General features: G+C 37.1%; 3 protein-coding genes across 4 annotated transcripts in view; 1 reads left to right on the top strand and 2 right to left on the bottom strand.

Moving 5' to 3' along the window:
* Positions 1 to 464: 464 nt before the first annotated feature.
* On the bottom strand, positions 465 to 14,908 carry tspan5a (tetraspanin 5a). Of its 2 annotated transcripts, XM_042400587.1 has the most exons (11): positions 14,388 to 14,908; positions 12,582 to 12,632; positions 11,670 to 11,816; positions 11,370 to 11,540; positions 9,166 to 9,291; positions 7,579 to 7,626; positions 6,969 to 7,085; positions 6,778 to 6,839; positions 5,665 to 5,772; positions 3,148 to 3,188; positions 465 to 3,036 (listed from the first exon to the last, which is right to left on the bottom strand). In XM_042400587.1, exons 1-9 carry the CDS (start codon positions 14,466 to 14,468, stop codon positions 5,700 to 5,702), a joined length of 876 nt encoding a protein of 291 aa, XP_042256521.1. In that variant the 5' UTR covers positions 14,469 to 14,908; the 3' UTR covers positions 465 to 3,036; positions 3,148 to 3,188; positions 5,665 to 5,699. The 2 variants fall into 2 exon arrangements, with proteins under 2 accessions (XP_042256521.1, XP_042256522.1); XM_042400588.1 differs by lacking the exon at positions 5,665 to 5,772 and having other exon boundaries at positions 14,388 to 14,906.
* Positions 14,909 to 15,011: 103 nt separating this feature from the next.
* Positions 15,012 to 25,190, top strand: part of frem1a (Fras1 related extracellular matrix 1a) — a 43,381-nt gene continuing 33,202 nt past the window's right edge. The window contains exons 1-2 of the mRNA XM_042400586.1: positions 15,012 to 15,073; positions 24,824 to 24,953. The gene's annotated coding sequence lies outside the window, so the exon portion shown is untranslated. The remainder of the gene's footprint in view (positions 15,074 to 24,823; positions 24,954 to 25,190) is intronic.
* Positions 17,595 to 22,263, bottom strand: LOC121889869. The gene is made up of 2 exons (XM_042402092.1): positions 21,978 to 22,263; positions 17,595 to 18,010 (listed from the first exon to the last, which is right to left on the bottom strand). Exons 1-2 carry the CDS (start codon positions 22,261 to 22,263, stop codon positions 17,595 to 17,597), a joined length of 702 nt encoding a protein of 233 aa, XP_042258026.1.

The following is a 25,190-nucleotide window of genomic DNA, read 5'->3' on the forward strand; positions in this document are numbered from 1 at the left end:
CCTAAATGTCGAATCCAAAATACTTCCTTACTTCTCAGATGGTTTGGAGTTATATCTGTTTAGCATTTGCGTTAGCAAAGGGAACAGTTGCCTTGCTTACTGCTTATACACTGCAAATATTGAATTCAGACAGATTACAGATTGAAATCTTAAATTTTTTACCCCATTTGAAATGTAGTTTTTGAATAAAAAATGACAGCCTTATTAGCAATTAGCTTAACCATCTGGTGTTCATCAGGCATCTGGTGTGCCACTTCATGACACATGTCCTGTCCGACACATAGATCTTTTCTGGTTATCTACAATAAACAGAATCAGACTAGTTTGTATCAGTGGTGACAGACACCAAAAGATGTCCAGAAACACTTGACAGATGATGTGTGGGAAGTGCAATGCATAAACACAGCCATGAGCTCTTGGTGCCAACAAAAAAATAACACTTTTAAGACTCAAGAATGCAAAGATTCAATGTTTTTGTCACCTTTATTAGTTAATTTTACTTGATATTAAAACCAGTCAATTTTTAACAGGACAGGAGACAAGAAAATGAGAGGAGGTAGTTACATTACAATGTTTGTGGGACATACTGTGATTTAAACAATCCATGGAAGTGATGCAGGTAGTGATGAGTGAGAGGCCTATACAGCAGGACTGCAGAATACTTCACCAGAGCACTTCCAAAACCTGGCACATTCACTGTACAGTGTAGAGTGTAAAGTGACAAGTCAGCTTCAGCAGTTTCAGTACTGAATGTTTTTGCAATGCACCAGGGAACCAAATCATAAGTATAAATGATCAAAAACAGTGTTGATCCATTTTTAAATCACTAAACACATAGATTTTTTTCAAAACATGTCCCACCTGAGCTCCGCAGTATCAATCTGAGCAGACTGACTACAATACTTATACTGCAAATACTTGAGTGATTCATGCTTTAAGCAGGTATCACTTTAACCTTCAAAATAAACAGTAAAACCAACACTTTCCGTTTTGAAATCCAGTGTATACCTATCAGATCTGCATCAAAATACACATGGTGAAAGACAGTCACAGGATATATGTGCCAGGGTTATTTTCATTCAAATAAGAGACAACAGCGAAAATGTATGAAAATGCTGATCTCACAATATGAGGAAATCCTTAAAAATTACTGGATCCCTGCCAACGAAATGACTTGTTCCTTGGCCTATATTCTAACTTTCCACCAGACGTCACTGAAACCTGGTAAGTTTTTGAGTTATCCTGCTAAAATATAACCTCCTTGGTGAAGGCAATAACCACAACATGAAATGAAATGACACTGGGTGTACAGCTAGATAAATTTTGTAGTTGTTTATCAGGACTTGAACAGTTTTTTTTTTGTTTGTTTTTTTTAACACTTATCCAGACTTTTTCTCTAAAAATGTTTAAAAAGATGGGAATTCAGGGAATCATTTTACAAGCCTTCAGGACTGTCATGGTAACTAAGAATTACAATGACCTCTTTATGAGGCAGACAATGTGATTAGAACTGTGTATCACTTTTGCTCAATAATAATGCCAATTTGAAGTCAGAGTTTCATTACTAATAAACTAATCTATCTTTTTTAACTTTGAGAAATCAAATAATTCATGTTTCTCTTCATCCCTTCAATCCATTTTATATTTAAACAATTGGTTTGGATTTCTTCCAAGTCTATCTTAATACAATACTCACATTCTGTACAAATGTCCCTGATGTTCATACTGGCCTTGCGATGCCTTTGTAGCACAACTCCAGTGTTAAAAAAAAAAAAAAAAAAAAGGGAACAAAATCAATTCCTTATTCTGGTCAAAAATACACTCTTCAGTTCTGTCGAAGTTAAATCAAGAGTATTTTTACAATGTTACTGTCTTTTTCGTATGAAATTCCCTCTTTGGGTTTTCTCAGACAGTTTTACGGATATGTCCTCATAATGGCTCGAGGGTTTGTAGATCTTGTCCCTGTTTTTTTTTTTGTTTTTTTTACAGTGTAGTTGCTCTATACAGGTATCACATTACAGCCAGTATGGACAGGAGAAACAATTACAACTACCAATAACTCTTTCAATGTATATTTCATGAGTTTTGCAGATTCAAGATATACTTAAAAACATTCAAACCTATGTTTTAAAAAGTTTGATTTAAATCAGTAAACATACAACTGTGTTGCTCAGAATTTGTAGCACAGTTGAGCTACATAGAAGTAGTGAAATTTTTCCTCAGTCAATAATAGGAAATAATATATTCCATCACTTAATTAACTGTGATCCCTTTTAGTCCATTATCTGAGTAATAACTCATTATGCTAAATAGTTAAAGTCCTTTGTAGTCATTTCCTCTTTTACTCTGCATGAGTTAGAATATTTAGCTCATCTCTTCCATCACAACAGTACACACACTTATCCACACTGCTGTTTGACAGTCAAGAGTATATGTTCCACCCAACGGTAATTAAAATTCATTGTTAGTGGAACAATGAGACTTCTCTTTTTAAGTTGGCTGATAAAGCAGAATGTTCAGTGAGCAGAAACAATTCTTGTGGTTAATTAAATGAAAAAGTCCTGCAATCTGCTGAAATACACAAACATCCTAAAATATTATTTTGAGAAAAAAAGACATCCTGCTTTAGTACAAAACCAGTGCAAGTTTTGTGACTGAGTGGTGGAAAAGCAAGCGCTGAACTTTAAAACAAGCACATCCTCAGTTTCTTGTATACAACTATTTCACAGTCCTACATAATATGATGGGTTTAGCAATGGAGCCTTAATTCCACAGTGAAAAATACTGATCTAATATCAAAAAGATGTATCAAAACTCCTACTCCTCTACGTGTAGCTATCAAAACTGGAGCTCGTGACGATCTGCATGTAGTGCATGTTTAAACATCTTCTCCGACGATTTTTACAGTAGTCACACACAGTGTTATATACAGAGCTTTTCACATATTAGTGCCTTGAAAAAAGGTGCTGGTTCAGTGAACAAAATGGTGCAGGTGCTCCTTGACATGTTCGTGGAGGCGTGTTCAAAGTCCTGGAGCTGACCAAAAGAAAATCACAAGACAAAAATCTAATGAGTAATGTTACTTTCCATTTTATATGATACTTAATTTAGCTCATAAAATTCAATTTAATCAAAATAAAAGGTTACCTGTTAGAATCCAAATGCTGCTTCAGCATTAGGTAAAGAAACTGGAAAAGAGGAGACAGAAAGCTAAATTCAAAAGAAAGCCTCTAAATCATCTACTTATTAACAAGACTCCAACACCCTTGGTTCAGGTTCAACAACTGTGACATAAAAGTTGAGGACACAAAGGAAAGCAGGGAAGTCAGGATGGAAACGAGTAGAAAAGAGTTATGTGCAAAGGATTAGCAGTCTAGACTAAAGGGAGAGAAAAGAGGAGTAGAAGATGAGACGGACAACAGATGGAAAAATGTCTTCACTTGGACAAAGTTATAGTGAACAGAGTGGAAGAAAAGACCACAAACAAAGAAAGGATTGTTGTCTAAGTCACACTCCAAGACATTAACACAAACCACCCCAACATGTAGAAGGCTCATTGACATGCAGTCATATTACAATTTATTTTCTGATTTATTTGTCTCTTCATGTACTTTCTGACCTATGAAGAGTCTGATTTATTTTAGTAGATTCACTCCTTCAACACTATCCAAAGTTTTTCCAAGGTCCTGATGCTTTCAATAAATGCAGCACATTAAACATACTAGCAAACTGACTGACTTCCTCTGTATCCAACCAATCATTATTAATCTGAGAACAGCTGGGAATGCATTAGAATTAGACATTCAGTGCACCAAAGCAATAGAGTCCTGCTGTGTCTCTTCTTGAGCTATTAAATGAACTACGGAATCAAATTTGTGGCAAAACTCTGACAGTGATGGTACATTTTAAGCAAAGAAAAATAACTGTAATTATCTTTCTAAGTGATCACACAGGACAATACTCATAAATACTCTGATGTGCAAAGTGAATCCAGCATTTCTAGATGGACCACGTAATTGTCATTAACATAATAGTCTCTCAAGATGCACAGTTTTAAGTAGATATGGTACACAGCTTTATTAAAACTTCCTAACTTACGATACTGTTTACATTCTGCTACATATTTGAGGTTTCTCTGTTCATATTTGGTCCATTTAGTCTGCCACTCAAGATGTTTGTGCCTGTCAGCCTGTTAAGATGCTGGTAATCGCTTGCTACAGAAGTATTATGTAGGCTTTTTACCACTGTGCTAACGTGTGGTTCATTTGCAAGACTTAGCTGATGAATAATAAATTAAACAAAAATAATTTCCTTTTTAAATGAAAAATTAAAAGGATGAGTGGTGGTAAAAGGTGATGGTGGAGTGAACAGTGAATCATCCTCTACACTACAGTGACCTCACTCTTGATGCTGCTGTTTAGCCACATAGTCATAGAAATAACATTCAAGCTACTGTAACTGAGTATTTGGTTCCAGCAGCAGATGTTGATTACTTTATTTGGAAAGAAAACCAATGTCTGTAATGAAGTAAATGGTCTCCTGCAGAGACTAGTGATAACTAACACTGTGTTCCAGACATTTCAGAGTGGTGGAAATTCTGGCTACAGTAGTTTCACGTCAAAATTTGTTAGCTAATAATTTCCGAATTTCTTATATTGCATCATGCCATCATCGCAACATACACTGTGCTAGACAGCGTTGCTTTTAATGCTCAAAAGACATTACATGAACATTACATGACCTCAAAGGGCAACACCCACGGCAGCATCTTGACATGTCAGGATATATATCTGTCCTATTTCGTCCAGAAAAGTAGCAACTTAGGATGTGCCGCTAGCTAAATCGGCACATCCAGGCTACTGGTGTGTGCTACAGGTGTCACTTGACTCAGTGCTACAGATGTGGCCTGTGTGTTGCACTTGTGGTCATCACAATGCCTGTGACAAATGGTTTTGTATATAAATTTGATATAAAAACCATACAGTTGCTAACCTACCACTAACTAGCTAGCTAACACTGAGAAATACTAACATAACAGGAACTGCTGCATGGAGAGTCAATAGTACGGAGTCTGGAGCGTCTCAGCACAGTAATTTTAGACTTTTTCAGTGCTTAATCATAATCAGTTAACAAAACAATGATTGGCCAGCTGTTCAATGATATAGAGCTCAACAGCTGGCCAGTCAGAGCTCCTGCTGCTGCTTATATTACTTTTAGGTGGCACATGTCTTTAAATGAAAGCCATGGAAATGTTAAACAGGAAACAAATTAATTGTGTGATATAATACAGGTAGAGACATAGTAAGTAATGAAGTCCAAAAAGTGAAATTCAGGTCTTCTTGACATTCATTATGCAATTACATTATTTAAAGTCAGAATAAGGAAGTATCATTATTTATGGGGAAATAATTGAATGCTGTTTAACAATTTTCTGATACATTTTGAAAAATTATTGATTTATTAATATAACTGAAAAAATCAATTATTACTCTGCTTGCACACTCCAGCCTCCATGAAAATACATTAAGGGCAGAATTAATACCCAACAGCTGCAAATTTCCAGCTTTCAACTTTAAATGGAACAAAACACAACACCAAACACAGATCATCCATCCAATCAGAGCTGAAGACAAAACAACGACCAAATGGATCCATCACACCCACCGGCTACAAACACACATACAGCATGTGTGTGTGTCTCATGAGTAGTAAGCCGATGCTTTCTTGCTGGAGTGTGGTGGGAGTCGACGCATGGAGAGAGGGGGGGGCACCCTGACGAAGCATGGAGGAGGAAGAATGAGGTGTGAGGTGAGTTTTGGCATTGTGATGGTAAAGCTCAGTAACCCTCCTCTCCTCTAACCCCCCTCAGCCTGTTAGGGAATGAGTGCTGACAGAATTCAAACATCTTTTTTTTTTTTTAATGAAGAAAAAGATGTTTGACAAAAAGATGATAATGCTTTGTTCTTTGTCTTTTTTTGATAGTTTTAGGTATTTCTCTCTGCTTCTCTAGGAAAAGAAGACATGTTTCAAGTGTACCTACAACCTTAGTATCAAAATTGCATCTTGCATCTATTAAGATTATTAACAGGGACTTAATAACAGAATTTTATCTTGTGTGCACATGATAGGGATCTTCAAGATAGTAACTAGAGCGCACATAAGATCCATATCTTATAAAAACATGATAATGACCAGTGTGAAGAAAATTCAGAGATCCTGTGTTAACAAAATAAGAAACTGATCTTGTGAGAACAAGATATACTGTATGTATCTTGTGTTATCAAGATGACAAGTTCACACATGATATGTGAACAAGACATATGGATATTTTGTGAACATAGTAACTAGTGCACTCAAGATATGGATCTTGTGAGAACAAGACAATATGGGTTTTTTGCAAAGATATGAATCTTTTGCTGTGACAAGATAAAGAAATGGATCTTACTCTCACAAGATATAGAAATGGATCTTCTTGTTAGTGAATGTGTTTCTAATATATCCTTCCTGTGTTTAACCCACAGTTTGATAATAATTGATAATTGCTTTACTAAATGCTAAAATCTAATATCTAACAAATCTTCACATGTATCTACAAAAGAGAGGCCTGGGAGACTCTTCCAGACTCATCAGCATATATACTATGACAAAGAGCTGGAATGTCTCATGTTGTGAAATGAAAACAGATGAATGGAAACCAAAGGAAGCGTGCATGGAGAGGAGGAAAACTGCGCTGTCTGTATGAGGATACATGAGACACTGATCAGATCATTTTCTCACCAGCTCGCCCGCACAGCTTCGATGTCACTCACTAAGTTTTGGGCCAAACAAATCCCAAAAATCTGCGGATGGAAGAAGACGACATGAAATGGCAACACTAGACATTTTGAAAGATAAGGACAAAATGATGCTTTTGTTTTTGTTTTTTTTTCTAGGACATTCTGAAGGTTAAACACATGAATGGAACTGACCTGCAGTAGTGCAACTCCTATGAATATCCCCGCCACCAAGGTGAGGTTGTCCTGTAGCCACTTCTCAAACTGCGGCACGCAGCCTTTTACATTGATGTAGTCCTTCTGCTCTGAGTCCTGTCAAGAAAACAACCACCTGTAGTCATCTTTATATTTTCACTGACTGTAATGTGTAACACTGATTTAAAAAACTGTCTGGTCTTTTATGAAAACTCATTTTCAGTCTTACCAAGAGTCATATGACAAGATATCATTTCGTTCCTCCAGTACAGACATAGGTCCGAAATGTCTGACTGAAAACAGGGGGGAAACTGCGAGCCTAGCTTGGCTAAAATAAAAGTCTTTTCAGCAACTCCAAGAAATTATTTTGATATTCTAATTTTGAACAAGATGGCACAAAAGGAAATTTTCCAAAATGTCCTACTGGGAGAAAAATCAATGTGCTCATTGGATTACACTAAAACCTGTATTATTACAATCCAATAAGAAGCTATGGGATGAAATATTACATTTTATATAAGTTAAATACAAATATCATGGATTCATGATAAAACAAAACAAAAATTTAGAGGAAATGAAAGAGTGAGTAAAGTAGAAACATGTTACTTACTGGTTTAGCTCGGATGTCGTATCCACACTGAGTGTTTATTACATCCTCCTACAGGCAAAAAGAACATTTAAAGTGTCTCACATATTTAAAAGCAACATTAAACATGAGCAACTATAATTAATGTGTGTCTTTATGTGCAACTTCTCACTGGTGCTGCTAAATGTTCCTAAATGCTGTGTAATCTATCACAGGCCCCATGATAATGTACCATATATGTAAACCACACAGATAAACACACTTTATTTTAAATATTTACATTTAAATTACTTTATCCTATTTTAACACTTGTTTTACATATTTTTTATACATTTTACACACCAGCAAGTGAATGATTTGTAAAAATGTTTTCATAATTAAGGGTAGTAATAATAAGTTTTTTATGTATTTCAATGTTTAAAGCTTCCATATACCACATTTATTATATTTGATCTATATTAAGAAATATTTTAGTAAAATTTGATGATCAATCATTTTTTTAACTTAATTTCTCTCTAGTTCAGAGGGATTCATTTAAGGTTTTTTTGCACAAGATGGCAGTTTTTACTTTGCCCATTGGGTTTCACACCACATGTGCTAATCTGCACACAGTAGAGCTGTGCAATTACTCATAAAGTTACAGAAACCTGATGGGTCAAGGGGACAACTATCGGAACGAGCACCCATCCAAAGCCACAGATGTGCTTCCAAGCAAACCTTCACCCAAGATGGCCACAATACTCCAAAGATCATCATTGACGAACCCAAAGGAGAACACTGCCACAGCCTACGAGGGAGAACTCTGCTCTGTTTTAACAAGAGACTACACACCAGAGAACCCACACTTTTCAACTGGCCCACCTGACACCAGCGACAACTGGCAGCAGGACTAAAGCTCCCTGTCAGCTTTAAGGTAGGAAGCCTTCCCAATCCCTCAAGGGAAAACATAAAACAGACCAGTTAACTTGAACTGTAGTCAATCCAAATGCACTGTGTCTTTTCCCTCAGTCATAGTACACTGCTCATGACCAAGCAAACAAATGTTTATTGCCAAAAATACACAAAGGAAACAAAAAAATAACTATGAAGGGCGTTAATTGCTCAGTCAGGTTTCCTGTATTTGTTCTGAGGGCCTGTTTATTTCTGGCCCTGAAAGATCTTTTTCAAGTACACCTCTGCATACTAAAAACCAGTGGGTTAAAATCTTTCCCAGTTTGAGTCAATATAACAACAACAACACAACACTGGGTTACTTTTACCCCATATAAATCTGTTATTTCAGCCCAGCTTTAGTTAAAAACTGTCATAAATGTATTGTTTCTTGTGCATATGACATTCAAAAGATGCACAAATTATTGACAATCAATAACAAACTGTGACATGTAAGTTTAAAAAATTATAACAAGCTTTGGTTCAGGTAAATAACCCAACAGTAAAATAAAAAAATGACATAAAACTGGGTCAAAGCAACCACTTGTCTTGAGTGGTTTTCTGGGTAACATTAAATCAGTATTGTGTTGGTGCTGTATTGACCCAAACTGGGTAATATTTAACCCAGTGATTTTTAGTGTGTATAAATGTGTCCAGGCATGCAATGTGAGGGGCTCTTACCGCTGGGTCCTTGGTGCAGCAGGAGAAAGGGACTCCACACTTTTCTCGACTAGGATTCCCATCAGTACAGTTAAAGTAGATGTTGAGGTTCCAATCATCTGCTCCGAAAGCACCACAGCACTCCCACTGAAGTCAGACAGACGCAGAGAGGAAAACGTGTCTGTTAAATTATTAAAAACTCCACTTTTTGGAATTCAAAACACCCTCCGTTTGTAGACAGAGATGATAAAAGAGCTTTTTCAAAGGGCAGTTTAAGACATTAATGGAATTAAATGAATCACAAGTGGACATGATTGGTCTGGTGACCTGATTGGCTCCATTCATTAAGGGATCACTCAAGTCCAATCAGAGCAGCTTGCAGCATTGTCAGTCCAAAGCCTCCACACAGCATATGAATTAGCTGTGGTTGTTGGCTTTGATCTCTCGCCTGTAAGAACCTAAAAACATGTTTTGCAAAAATGTCTTCAGGAAGATTCTACATGAGAATCATTCACAGTTATCTGATGTAGCTAAAGTGAAATGTGAACTACCAGTTTCAGTTCCAGAAGTAAGTAATCTCATTTAAAATCACACAGACATTCATACTTACACAAATGACTAAAAATACAATCTTGAAAAAATAATGTAATGCCATTGTTTATTGAGGTTTTAAACAAACAAGCTATCTGATGGTCTGACTGCACATGTTTCCTACACTGTTGGACCTATTTTTAGCGATGTCGCCGCCCCATAAAATATGAGCAATTACTTTGTACAGTGTTATCATAACTGATATAACCAACATCCGAGGCAACATAAATAAATCCCCAGCAAACTATGGTTTTCCTTTAGGGACAATCCCAAGAGCATAGAAGGAAGCAAGGATAAAGATAAGGCAGGAGAAGAGAAACAGTTACAATGATGTACAATATGAAGGCTGCTGTGCTGAGAAAACTTAAGTTTGTGGTCAATTTAAATTTGCATGTTAAAGGGGACATATTGTGCTTTTTCTGGCTTTCTGTTATTTAAATACTGTAATGATGTCAGATATTAAACATGGTCAAAATTCCAAAACTCGAGGTTAATGTACATATGTGGAAATTCTCCCTGCAAGTCAAAAGTCAGGGCTTCAACCGTCTCTGAACACTTCGTTTGTGACATTTTTTTTCTACCTTCAACGCATGTACCCCTAAACAGCAGTCTGTTTTGTAGCTTTGGTTGCTAAGGTTGTTGCTAAGGTTTTTCCATGGGTTTCTGCGCTGTCCACTCTCATATTTTGGATCAAATTTCATCTAAAACATGTATGGATGGATTTGAGAAGTTAACATTTCAAGTAAAGAACGGGAAAAGTAGTGAAATCCTACTACTGTAGTTTGTTTCATGGTTTGTTTACGTAGCCTCCAGAACGGCTGGAAGTCGGCTGTGATGTAACTTCCTGAAGCTAACCAATCAGAACAGAGTGGGCTCATCGGGAGGCAGGCCTTAAAGAGACAGGAGCTAAAACAGCCTGTTTCAGACAAAGGCTGAACTGAGTGGCTGCATAAAGAGCTGGCATAAGATAAATAAGGAGTCTTTTCTTACTGTAAATCATGCAAAGATATTCAGGAATATAAATATAGACCTGGAAATGTTCAGAATATGTTTTACATTCATTATTTGTCCTGCTGTTGGACTTCTGACACAACAGCTAACCTTTTAGTCCAAGATGTTTGACCTTCTCACAAGCAAATGAACACATGATTACACTACAAATTCATTCAATGACAATTCCTCAAACTGCATCTACTGGCAAAACATTATATTTAAACTAAATTCTAAAATTATAATAATTATAATTAAAATTATAATTTTTTTCCCATTAATTGATCAACCACCAAAATTCATCACAGTGTGTTTAGTATATCATGCTGTGATTGTAATTAAAAACTGTAGTTGCTAATATATCTATGAAAACTATTAAGTGTAAATGAACATTTGACATAAAAATCCATCTTTTTTTCTGTAGGTGTCAACTACATCTCATGGTCTTATTCAGTGGATTACAAACTCATCCACTGAAGAAGACCATGAAATGTAGTTGAAAGACCAAGAAAAGGCTAATAAGTGGACCTTGAGTTAAGATCATTGGGGTGCTCCTGTGGCTAAGAGGTTAATAAATCAAGCATGAACAGCAACATCCCCAGTTCAAATCTGCCTGGAGATATTTGTTGCCTCTCTCAACTTACATATTCCTGAGTGAAATCGATGAGGTTCTGTAGATCGATGTCGTCCCGGTACGCCCGGATGTTATTGTTGATGAACAGGTTCAACTGGTCTTTAATCCAGTCTTTAAAGACAAATGCCAGGACTCCTGTCGTCAACTCCAAGAAAAAGATGATTCCCAGGAACACAGAGAACTACAGCAAGAAGAAGAAATAGCAGGACAGAAAATGATAAACACACACTTAAGTAACCTGCAGTATGTTGATTTTCTAATCACTCATTGATGAGAGGAGATAGGAACTTATTGCTAGTGTGGAACATACAAACTTAAGCAAAAAGGTGTTTTCCCGCAACGCTCCGATGCATCCGGCGAAGCCCAGAATGAACATGACCCCCCCGACCACCATGAAGAGCCAGACCGGGTCTAGACCCCCCAGGTCTGTGATGGACGAGATGTTGGACAGAACGCCCTGGAGGGGAGAGACAGAGGACAACAACTCGCTCAGTCTGAGACAAGCAGATGCATCTCTTTGAGGACAACACACACATTTGCCAAAAGGGGCCGCAGTGACATAAAATAAGATAAAACTATAATGAACTCAGTGAGGACACTGCTAAGCTTTTTGTTAACCACTTTCACAAGAATAAACACTGGATTCTTGGAATTTAAAGATGCATTGATTGTTTTCGGCCACTGAGGACAGCATGTTAGCCCACAGTTGCCTATTTAGAGCAGACACAGGGTAACCTTAGCATTCTCTAGAGTCATGTTTGTGTCCACCTGATGAATGTAAGTCCAATATTCACTCTTTTAGCTCTGTTTTGGTCTCCACCAACTCCTGAGAAAAATATCTGAATGCTAAATGCTCCACTCTGTTCACCAGTTAGTTGCTAACTGCAGTTTGGTGCTGTGCAGATAGCGTACAGTGATACACTATGAGCACAAACTTTCAAATTACACATGCTTATCCATTGATAGTATAAAACTATTGATTTGTGCAGCTTTGGTTGGAATATGTTGTAGCATTCAAATAATCAATAAAATAAAATATATTCAGCATTAAATCAGCAATTAGCTGCTTAAATCAGAAAAAAAATCATATTAGCCTTTGATAAAAATCGTCCAAAAGCTTATACAGAACAAATTAAACAGTGTTAATTAAATACAGGAATAAAAACATTACAACATTTTTCCAATATCACTGATAATAGTAACTCAGAATGTCTGTACTCACTTTCTCACTCCATGCCCACAGTCCAATTCCAACTAAGGCCATGCCCAGCAGCTGCAAAACACCAGTCATGTCATATTACTGGGATGATGTGCTGATGCATAATGACATGACGGCTGTCTGTCACATTGTTATTACATGTAAATTTAAAAATAATCGTCTCTGAAGCCACTGTGACCCTGTGATGTTGGATCAGTCTTTCTCTGACCTTAGAAAAAATATCTTATATGGGACAAAATTTAATATTCTTACTAGACTTTTTTTGTAATACTGTGAACATCCTTTGCACATTGTGTCATTACATCACACACTTAACATGTGACAGTAATATTTCATTCTTTCTTTCATCAAGTTTTCAAATGAGATTAAATCATGTGTTGGAAAATAGAGTAACCTTGCAAAAAAAAAGAAAGAAATATTAATGTTCCATTGACTTTTAAAAATACATTTTCAAAATTCTTTTAAAAAAAAAAAAAGAATTTTGAAAATGTATTAAGTTATCACTTAATTAATAATTCATAATAAATATCTTTCAAAATAATGCATAAAAATGGGCAAAAATGTATTTACAATACAGCTGATGAAAATTGATGATAATAATTTCACTAATTTTACACATGATTTCCGTTTACTAGTCATGAGAATTACTACTCAGTCGTATAATGTCTTCTGTGTCCCTGAAGGAAACTTTGTCAAGTTTGTCTCAGTTTCTGCTTGATTTAAAATGTATAAAAGAAAGGGACAGTCTGATGAAAGATGCTATAAAGTTGCATTATGGGAAATGTAGAGCAAGGTTTTGGAGATGTCACTCAAACAGTAAGTAAAACTGAGAATATCTCAGGTTCTGCTGCTCAGATTCTGACCATTTAATTAAAGACTAAATCAGTCAGTAGCTCTTTAATTCGACAGAAAGGTTATTGGCAAGAATTCTGATCTATTAATCACTAAAGTAATTGCTCAAGTTTAATCACTCACACACACACACACACACACACACACACACACACACACACACACACACACACACACAAACTGTGAAGATTTGAAGATTTTCTTTGTCTCATAAGCTATTGAGTTAAATACAACATGAATAATCAATATGAAAAAAAATACAATAAACTAAATATCTTTCAGTTTTGGACTGTTTGTCCGACAAATTAAGTGATTTTAAGATATGACCTTGGGCTCTTTTGATTTTTTTGTGTGACTATTTTATGATAATTAATAGATTAAAGGAGATTCAACGGATTAATCGATGATAAAATAATAGTTAGTTGTAGCCCTAATTGACTTACGTAGCTGATATTATCTTGAACATACAGACTACTGTCGTCAGCAGCAGTGTCTACTAATTATTAGACATGAATGACATCACTTTTAAAGCATTTACGTCATGCCTTCAGTTCTTTAGTGTGAGTGAAAAATGTGTCTCAATACTGACAGTATGAACTATCTGCTTGTCTCGTCTCGTCCTTGCAGTGTTTAGACTGTGTGTGATATGAGTGATCAGCCTGCAGGACGCTCAGGCTCAGCTGTTATTACTTTACTACAAAAAGCCGATTAGCTCTCAGTTGTGAACTGAGCCGCAGCTGCTTTTATCCACATATTAATGGACATATATAATCACAACAAGACATAAATGCACTGATCTGAGTTAGAATATGAACTTGAAGGATAACGGATCCATGATCAGATATGATGATGACTCGGGCCTTCCTCCCTATTGGCCAGTAGACATGATAATAACCGAGCTGTGCTGGAGAGAGGCGCAGCTGCGTACAACCAAAAATAAAAAAAAAACATTCTTACCCAAAACAGGATGTTGAATCCAAAAATAAAGTACTTGATGCAGCAGCTGACTTCGTGGCCTTTGAAATGATTCCCCGACATGTTTGAGCATCATCAGCGCGGCGGCTCAGCGGGAGGAAAAACACGGCCTGCTTCACAGGCTTTGTGTGCGCGATGGAGCAGGTTCAGCGCTCCGGGGATGCATTTCACTTTGTCCGCTTCAAATATGCAGCCTGCCGCTTAAATCCACATCCAGAGCATGATGGAGGCGACCAGGACGCTCACACACGCTGCTCCTAAACACACACACAGGACAAGGACGATGAATCTAAGCGCAGAATTAGGATGGTCCGCTATTTTCTGGCGATATTGCGCCGACAGGAGGCGGTACCGCTGCTGAGAGTGGTCGTCAATGATAAGCTAGAAAACAGGTTGAAAGATAGCGGCTAGAGCCAATCAGATCAGAGGAAGGACTGAAGCACTTCCTGTGTCTTGGATGACATTGATACTGTTGATACTAATAATCTGATACTACTATAATTTTCCTTTTTTAAAAATTTCTTTTTTGTATTCCTCTATGTATTCTTGTATTCATTGAAACACTGATTGTTTTTTTTTAAAACTACAACAATAATATTAATAATAATAACAACAATAATAATAGGATATCCTTTTGAAAAGCTGCCAACCATTTTAAAATATTTAAGGTAAGAATATTTAAGAAGTATGTATATTTAAAATATATATAGTTCAAAAATATGTATACAAGAGTTTAAGACTGCAACTGAAAGATTATTTTCATTATTGATTGATCTGGTGATAATTTTCTTGATTTATCATTTAGTCCATGTTTAAAAAATATTAACATTTATTTAAAATTATTAAAAGTGTAGAAGCTATGGTAATGGCTGATGGTCTGCTATCAAAATAGTTGCCCTCTGTCATTTAACTGTTAAATTGTATTTTCAGAAAATGTTATATTCCTACATTATTCTCTGATGCTCTGAAGAAATTCTTGTAGAAAATTTCTTTCACTTTTAATATATTTAGTTTTTTTCCTAAAACAGTCAAAGTTGGTCTAAATAATATGACTGAGGACATGACCTCATTGTCCTCAATGGTGGTTATGGGCCTTGATTTTAAAAAAAGTAATGAATGATAATAATAATAATGATAATAATTGTTGCCATCACCAAGGCCACAGTCAGAGTTTTAGAATGAGTCAAATTCCCCCAGCAGGAGCCCATGCAATTCTGGTGGAAAATTACTTTAAATTATTATCGTAATTTAATTTTTTTTTTTTTTTTTGCCTAATAACAGTCAAATTTAGTCTAAAACATCTAAAATGATTTTGTGTCCTAAATGATGATAATAATAATAATAATTATAGGCCAGCATATAGCTCAGTGGTTGGCACTGTTACCTCACATCAAAGAGGTTGTGGATTTGAATCTGTCAGGACATTTCTGTGTGATTACATGTATATAGATATGCAGGGCAGAACTCTTTATTACAGATAATAGAGAGCGGTCCAACGATGGCAGATCAAAATGGTATCAGAGTTGGACAGCAGGGACGTATACAATTGCAGCCCACTATAAATTAAAATAATGAAATCAATTTTGACACATGGCTGCTTGAAACCAGGAACCAATATTAAGTAATAATGATAAGTAATAATAAGTAAAATTAAGGAAATTTGCAACCTCTAAAGTACAGTGTAAACAAATTTCCACAATCACATTATCACAAACTATTGATACACTGGGGCTTTTGGAGACAAACCATTAACAGTTGCCCAATTTTCCTGGCTGGTAATACAGCCTTGGATGAATGGAATCATAAACCTGTTGTTAGGTACAATATATCCCATCACCTCAGCAGTTTTCAAGTGAATTTATCAACTACAATAACCACCCAAATGTACATGAAGGTGAACAAAGCGGTCATAAAGGTAGCATTTATTGTAGTTGAAGCAGATCATTTATGGAACAGCTGTAGTGAGGAACTGAAAACATGTAAAACATTAAGTAAGTTTAAATGAACATTTGAAAATAACATTAAACAAATATGAAATGGACGATCAGAAAGAAAGACTGGCATAGAAGGACAGTGTGTTAAAAGGCATGACAAGCTGCTGCTCCAGCCAACACCTTTTTTTCAGGCTGCAGAAAAAAGGGAACTTTAAGTTGGTTTATTTCACTGTTTTGAGCTGCCTTCGGTCTCTTTTTTTCATATGTTTATGTATGTAAAAAACAAAACAAATTTGTATATGAAAACCAGAAATAAATTCTACTCTCCTTGAGCAAAACACTGAATACTGACCTTCATATTGTTTTGTAGTTAATGAAATAATATTAGTTATAGTCATGACTATTTTTGGCTCACCTAAATTAAAAAATATATTTTCCTCACCTCTATTGTTATCTACTGTCGCCATGCAGATGTTGGCCTTTGGAACTACTTTCCATTGGAGAAACTAATTCCTAATGTTTCACTGTGAGTTTTTTCGGATGATTAACATCAAGAACGCTCATCATTTCTGCTTGTTTGTTCACCTGGTCATTTCATATTGATTGCCAACATTTAATTTGAATGTTTTCACAGGAAGCATCAGACTGCCACTCTGTGTGGCTTGATGATTATTTCTTAACAGGCTACATGTCCAGATGGAGACTCTAATTAAAGCAACGGCATATTTATAAAGCTATTACCAATACTGATGTAACTGTTGTTATAATGACATTAATGCTACACGTTGATATCAACAATAACTGTCTGTATTAGCTGACACGTCAGTTTAATGTTGTATTGTAGTTACACATTGTGTCCACTAGAGGGCAGCAGTCATAACAATCACCAACTCCATCAGTGTCAGGTCAGATACAACAACACAACTGTCAAAATAAAGGCTGGTTCGCTTTAGTGATATTTAGAAGGATAACTTTTCTTAGGGAAATACACACATCCCCACCTGTTACAAGTTCATAGAGCCCTAAAATAAACATATACAGTTTTTAAAAAGGAACCCAAGAGGGTTTTGTCTGTCTCAAAGTCACAACACTTCAACCTCACCATTATTATATTCTATCCTCACTTCGTGAACTATTTTGTGCTATAACATAATAACCATAATATCAGAGATGGATAATGCTGAATAGATTGGATAGTTTTACTTTTTTTTAAAAAAAAGAATATGAACACTGTACAGTGGTCCCAGTGGCAGAGTCAGACCTGCAGAGGGTGTGCTTGGTAAAGCACCAGTAAGGGTTCACTCAGAGAGCCTCTGTTCAGACAGTATAGGCTCTGTGTTAGGGCTTCATGGAGGACCAGACTTCCACTCTCGTCTGTATAGCGCAGCTGAAAGCCCACCATCTCCAGAGGCTTCACAGCCAGAACAGCTGACACATCAAACACATCATATCCAGTTGAGGGTCTCTGGTCCAGGCTCAGTAGTCTCTCCTCAAGGGCTGGACTCTCCTTCAGAGCTCTTTGTGAAGCAGTGACACTGTGCAGGGTGACAGTCACGCTGAGGGGGCGGGGGTGTAGGGTTTTCCTGAACAGAACCAGCTCTGCACCCAGCATTGAGGGGTTCAGGCTGCTGACATTGAACCAGATCCATCCTGGAGAAGCGTGATGTGGACCTGGGTGAGACACAGAATAAAAAGAAAAGGAAATAATTAGTTAAGAATGTCAAAGTTACTCCACAAACACCTTTAAAATGGACCTATTGTGCTCATTTTCAGCTTATATTTTTATTCTGGGCATCCACTAGAGTAGCTTTGCATGTTTCACAGTCCCTCCTTATTTATCTTATACTGGCCCTTTATTCAGTCCCTCAGTTCAGCCTTTGTCTCTAACAGGCAGTCTTAACTCCTGTCTCTTTAAGGCACCCCTCCTGATGAGCCCACTCTGTTCTGATTGGCCACCTTTCTGGAAGCCTACAGAGGGGCAGCATGTATCAGAGTCGTGTTAAGTTACTGCTGATGAAAACCCAACATTTGCCGCTTAAATGCTTCATATTAAAAGCTTTTAAATGACTAAATAATGGGAGACTTTTATTGTTAAGAATATATAGAAAATTAAATGTGTTCCTCATGAATTAGCAGAGCTTCATTATCGGTGCTAAAAACCAGTCAACACAACAACATCTGGAGATATTTGGAGCTCTTTGTTGATCAGATCAGTTAGAAATAATGCTGGGAGGAATAGTACAAAGCAGAAACAGCCACAGTGATGATGATGTTTACCAACAGGTAAACTACTAATTTTACTTTGCCGTGCTCTGTAATGGAAAAAAACTCACAGCGTGCCAGCTCGACTCCAGTCATGGCTTGGCGTGACTGCCCCCCAAACAATGGAAAAATACCATAACATTAGCAGAGCGGAGCAGTGAACTCATGCTGTGCGTGCAGCAGATGAAGATATAAAGAAATCCGTCATGAGCTGACGTCAGCTCGGGCTGAAAGTAGAAAAAAATGCTGGAAACCAAGCATTCCGAGCAGTCTGAAGCCGGTGCTTTTTGCTAACAGGGATAACTTCTACATACGTTTACCTCATTATTTGACACTTTGGCCAAGTTTAATATGAACATTTGACATTGTAACATTATATATATGACTGAAAATAAGGAAAAGCATAATAGGTCCCCTTTAAGGATCAGTGTGTTGGCAAGCTTTTGCTCTTTAATTACAAATGATATACAGTACCAGTCAAAAGTTTGGACACACTTTGTCATTCAAGTAAATGGGAAGGTGTGTCCAATGTAGTTTTACTACCATTCCAGACATCAGTTTGTTTCTATTATTGTCTGTATTGAATGAAAATCAATTAGCAGACTCTCAAAACTTGGTGGGCTCTGTAATCCATCACAATAAACATTTCATCTGCATTCATTTGCAAAAACTCATTAGGCAACTCAAGCGAGTTTCAAGTGTTTGCTAATTCAGATTGTATGGAATTTAAAATAAAGCAGCATAGTTTGCAAAATGTTTTGTTGCGATATAAAGTGCAGGTGATTTGCATTTCAGAACAAATATACACAGTTCAGGCTAGAACATGCAAAAAAAACAACCAAACAAACAAACAAAAAAAACTGGTATGGTCCTTTATCTTTAGTTTTATCTGTATAACATACCCACTAATTAAAAAGCCTGTGAAAGTTTTGCAGTAGTCTGAGAGAACAACTCTGATGATGTCATAATGATGCCATCAGGGTTATTTCAGTATGGGCTTGTAGCAAACAGAAAACCTGCATTACAAACTGGAGGTGTGGAGTTTAAGAGACATGGGCATTTATCAGGCAGGGAGGGTCTAAGAAAAGACATTATTGAGATGCATTATGGGAGGTGTGGGATGCAGTGTCAAGGGACTATTATGCTTTGTCACGCCCTGCCTGGACTTTGTGTGTTTTTTGGTCTCTTTGTGTTTTTGTGTTCTTTGGAGTTTCCTGGTTTGATTTGTGTTTAGTCTTTCTGGTCATATGGGTTTTCTTGTTATATTTGGGTGGTGGGTTTGGATTGCCTTTTGTTGTTTAGCCTGGCGTGTTGTATTCTTGGGTTTAGGTTCATGGTGGTTCTTGGACGGGTTGGTATGGGTTGTATTTAGAGTATTGTGTTTTCTGGGTTTTGGTTTTCTATTGTTCTGTGTTTCCCCTGTGTGTTCATGTCCTCCTCAACACCTGCTCTGCATTTGGACTCATTAGCCCTGCCCTGCTCAGTTTTCCCCACACCTGCCCTGTGTTAGCCTCATCAGCTCTGTCCTGCTCCCTGTGTTTCCTCAGCCAATCAGCTCCCTGTATGTTCACTCCCCTCTACTGAGTTCTCCACCCATCTCCCCACCTACACCTCATCTTCTCCTTAGTTCAGTTTCTTTTTAAGCCCTGGTTTTCTGTTCAGGCCTGGTTGGATCATTTGTTTTGTCTGCTAGTTCTGTTCAGCTCTGTTTGCCTTGTTCTGTTCTTGACCATTGCAAGATTAGAGGAGATTTTCGTCAAATCTGCATTCCGGCCTCTGCGTTTGGGTCCACTCCTGCTTCCCCGACCTGACATGCTTAGCATAATAGGGACTAAAAGTCAGGATATCTCTGCCTCTGCTGCCTAAATTTTGACCATACTTTATCTGTGTCACACAATTCCACCAAATTTATGGAAGTGTAATAATAAATTATTGGAGTTTTGATTGACAATGGTGTCCTACAGTGTAACACACGACAAAAATGGAAAAGAGAGAGTTCATAAAGTTTCAAACACTGTGGAGGCTGATAGAGACTTTAACTCAGCTTGAGAAAAAAATATTAATCAATACATCTGTGTAAAAACATTTTTGCTATTTCTGAATTTTATACATTTTAAATTAGCAATAATCCTCCAAATTTGCAGTTGATATTTGTCTTGTATCTTTCCTGGTAGTAGAAAATATTAAAGCTGCACTATTAGTTTTATACTAACAATTGCTCAAATGTCTACATGTAATGTGAAAGGGGTCGCACCAAACTGACAGACAGAATTATCACCAACTCAGTTTCCTTCATCTCTTCAGAGCATTTGTATTGCATTCAGGATCTGGGTCCTGATCAGCAAAATACCTGGATTCTTTACGCTCAGACGCTAATGAATATCTTATCAAAACTTTTATCTCTCCTCTCTCTGATTTTATTAGCAAAGAGCAATAGGAGACATATAGCAGCTTCTCATTTTTAGCTGACCATTGTTGTCTCTCCCAGTTAAACTTTGACTTGTCAACAATTGAATCTGATCAGCTTCATAGTTGTGAATCAGGCTTTTAGTACCTGGAGTAAATAGCTGGTGATATACAGTAGACTACAGCTGTTAATTAAATGTGTCAGATACATTTTATTAATATTAAATATATTCTGCTGTTCAGGTAACGGTTAATTAGGCTTCCACTAAAAACTGCAATCTTTGAGTTGCAAATATTATAAGGTAAATCTAATAAAATTTGATAAAGGATTTGATAAGTGGATTCAATACTGCATTTGAATTTGAACACCACTTGCCCAGCACCAAACAGTAGACAGAGAAAGTTAGTGAATAGTGAACATACTGGAGCACTTAGCAGCTTAAGAGTCAGATATTTTTCTCAGGGGTTGGCGGAGACCAAAACAGAGCTAAAAGGAGAGTGAGTGTTGGACTTGTATTCGTCAGGAGGACAGAAACCTGACTCCAAATGAATGCTGACTGTGTGAACAGGCAACTGTTTCCTAACATGTTCACCATATTAACTATAAGGCCAAAAAAAATTAATAATACAGCTTTAAAGTACATTAATTCTTTGCATACTGCATAAGTATACTTTAAGTACACCATCTAGTACTGAATTAGGACACTCTGTTTGTCTTCATATTTGGTAAGTTTTAAGCATGTTGCACATCTGGCTACATGGAAAATGTATTGTAAAACGTATCATTACTTCTATAATTGAGGATTTTATTCTAAGATAGAGACACTGAGCACCAGCTATAGAAGAACAAGTGTAAACGTTGATCTAGATGAGGTTGACCACTGTGTAAAGCCAGTTTTTGAAAGAAAGTAGGAAATTTAACATTCCTGATTATTACTTTAAAACAGGGTCATTGATATCAAATTTGTACCATCAACACTCCGAAAACTCTGCACCAGCGTTCCATCTGATCTCCCAAAGTCTTGAGCCTCCAGTGAGTCCAGACGCTGATAGATCCTCCTCATGTAGGGATGTGGTTTGGCCTGATGGCTCGCAGACACTTTATTGATATGTAGCATTTCCAAAATAGCTTTGTCGAGCTCCTGGTCATCCTCTGCATCTCTGCGGTGCTCCATCAGCAGCAAGCCTGTGACTGAACACAGCAGGACGAAGGCCAGCGTTACATCCAGAAATCCCAAACACACTCCTCGGACCATTCTGAGTTTCGATTATTTTTCAGCCAGTCTGATATGATCCTGCGCTGTATCTGCACTTCTTTTTCTGTGAAAGTGCTACTGAAACTTCCACCTAACCCAGAGTCGTGTAACAGTCTGTGCACTAATACAGTAGGTATGTAGGAACCGCAGGGGCTGTCAGGACTTAGTGAAGCAGTCCCACTGAAGCTGAGGAATGTTACTTCCTTTTGACAAACACTCTACCATGGACTGTAATGAGCCACAGTCCTGCATCGCTCTCAACAAGCAAGCACTGGGTTGATGCACTGACTGGAAAAACTCTACTTTGACTTGAACAGAAGATTAGACATGAACAACAAGGTACCACAGGGTAATGACTGCAGTCTCAATATATTGTGAGATGCATGTTTAACTCACAAATACAGTAATGTTTTCTTCATCTTTGAACATTGAAGACAAAGAGGTGGACATGATTCTTTTCATTAACCACACAATTCTGTGTTGAGACAGAAATTTGAGATTTTGAGAATAAACTCAAAATATTTTGAGAAAAAAGTTTTAATATTATGAGAGTAAAGTCATCATTTTAGAGAAAGTGTCAAAATATGTTCAGATAAATTCATAATTTTACAATAAAAAAAATGTAATGTTACAAGAATATGTGATCATTTTATGAAAAAATGATAAAAGAAAAAGAAAAAGTCATATGATCTCAAGATAAAGTAATTTTACTGGAAAGTTGTAATATTACACAAAAAAATTGTAATTCTATGAGAAAAAGTTGTAGTAATACGAAAAAAGTCATCTTATTATATGAATTCAGTCAATGTATTACCAGAATAGGGTTTCTTTATTTCAAGAACTATATTCTTGTAATTTTACCTTTTTATTACATTTTTTCTTGTAACATTGTGACTTTCTCTCAAATATTTGGATTTCATTCTTTAAAATCTCAATTTTTTCCCTAAGAGTTACCTTTGTACTCCATTGTTCCCTGCTAAGTAAGTCTTGTAGCAATGCAATGCCTTGCTTACAGTGGGCTCTGTTTTTCTGAAACAAGACACAGACACAAATGCAAGCGAACTCTCCAGGTGAAAACACAGATGGGCATGACCAGCACATTTTTTCGATTTTGGTGACCACAGGCGTTGTCACAAACCAGGTGCAGCTGGGAACAGCGTGTAATAGAGGCTGAATGCATTGTTAGTAAGACGAATACAGAATCAGCAGGCAGAGTCGTCAGGCTGACCTTCAGTAACGAGCAATAAAATGAGCTCTTGTCATCCCCTTTAAAAACAGCATCAAGTGAGGCTGGGGTCTCTCTGGGGAAAAAAAAAAGTTCACCAATATGAAGCACCTGATGTTCCAGATCCTGACTGTTCCTGTCACCATGTCGGGAGATTGAAATAATCAATGAAGTATCCGCTGCTGTGCATTCAGTGAGTAACATTACACATAGCCCCTCCCTCAAATGACTGTAGATGAAACACAGGTTTCATTCCTGCTGCTGTGTGATGACTACAAGTGTCTAATCAACTGCACGGACAAGATCAGACATTCTACAAGTTGTTGTGGTGAACTCATCACCAATCAAACAGAACATCAGTAATGACATTTCTTTAGAAGTGCAGGTCACCAGATTACTCTCCTGTGGATCATATTCTTGGTAAAAATCTTCCTCAGTCACATTACAATGTGTGGTCCAGTGCACATATCAATCTGGAGACGACAAAAACAAATGTGTAGTAAACTGAAAGAAGAAAAACTGAACATTAATGAATGATATTTTGTGTTTTTGGAGAGATTTGTGTGTAAAGCCGCAAAAATTGCTGTGCGTCTGCATTTCGTAGTAAGAGGCAAACATTTGGATGTGATAAGAGCATTTGCAATGAGCAGGTTTTAGTACAATTGCAATTTTGTGTGAAAATGAGCACCAAAGTTGCACTACGCCTTCTAATCAGCATGAACATGCTTCTCCTCCTCAGAGATACATTCATTTAGACAGGAAATTATTGAACAGGCACAGATGCAAAAAAAATAATAGACTATCACCTGAAGAAAATTGTCATTGAATACTCATTTGATCCATTGTTAATATAAAAATATTGATGAGTGCAGCTTAAAGGAAGCCCCCAAGGTCCAGGACAAATACACTCACTATACTAACTATAACTTTTTTAAAAGTTGAAGACCAAAATATAGATATGATATTAAGAAGTCTGTATCAGACAGTCCAAGTCGCTTTTTTCAGAGTTACTATTCACACCACTGCTCTCTTGCTTTACAGGAAATGTATCCTTACATGAAGCCTTAGGTCTTTTCCTTACATTACCACACAGTTAAACCTTTTATTTTTTCCCACTTCTGTTCAATAATGACAAAGCTGTTGCTGAAACCACCAGGCACTTTGAACAAGACTTTGATCTCAGAGGCCACTCTTTGTCTTTAGGTTTTTCCGCTCCGATTACTGATCTAAGCAACAGCAACAAGAGGAGGAAGGCGTCCACAGTCAGCTCTTCCTGCCCTCAGCCTCTGTCCCTCCCTCTCTCTCCTTCTCTACTCATCTCTCTCTCTCACTCAGGGGTGGAGTTTGCTTCTGAGGACAGAGTACGATTCTGTCAATGAGGTAGTTGCTGTTGAAAGCAGAGGAAGGCAGCCAGGTACGGAAGGACGAGAAGAAGGAGAGGAGGCGCCAGATGTTAGCAGATCAGGTAAGGACATGTTTAAATTTGTGTATGTGTGGAAATCTCTGGGGACCTTTCTTGTTCAGGGAACAAAATACGATGTTAGTCTTCTTCTTCTCATTCAGTTTTCAGTTATTTTTTCTTTTCAATTATTTTGATTTGCACCAGAAGTCTGTCTCTGTCTCTGCAGCATCTGTTTCTCTTCCCTCTCTCTCAACATAAACTATAATTTGCCTCAAATCTGTCTCTTTTTAGGTCAAAATA

Source organism: Thunnus maccoyii, chromosome 22 (genome assembly GCF_910596095.1).
Source record: "Thunnus maccoyii chromosome 22, fThuMac1.1, whole genome shotgun sequence".
Classification (NCBI taxonomy): domain Eukaryota; kingdom Metazoa; phylum Chordata; class Actinopteri; order Scombriformes; family Scombridae; genus Thunnus; species Thunnus maccoyii.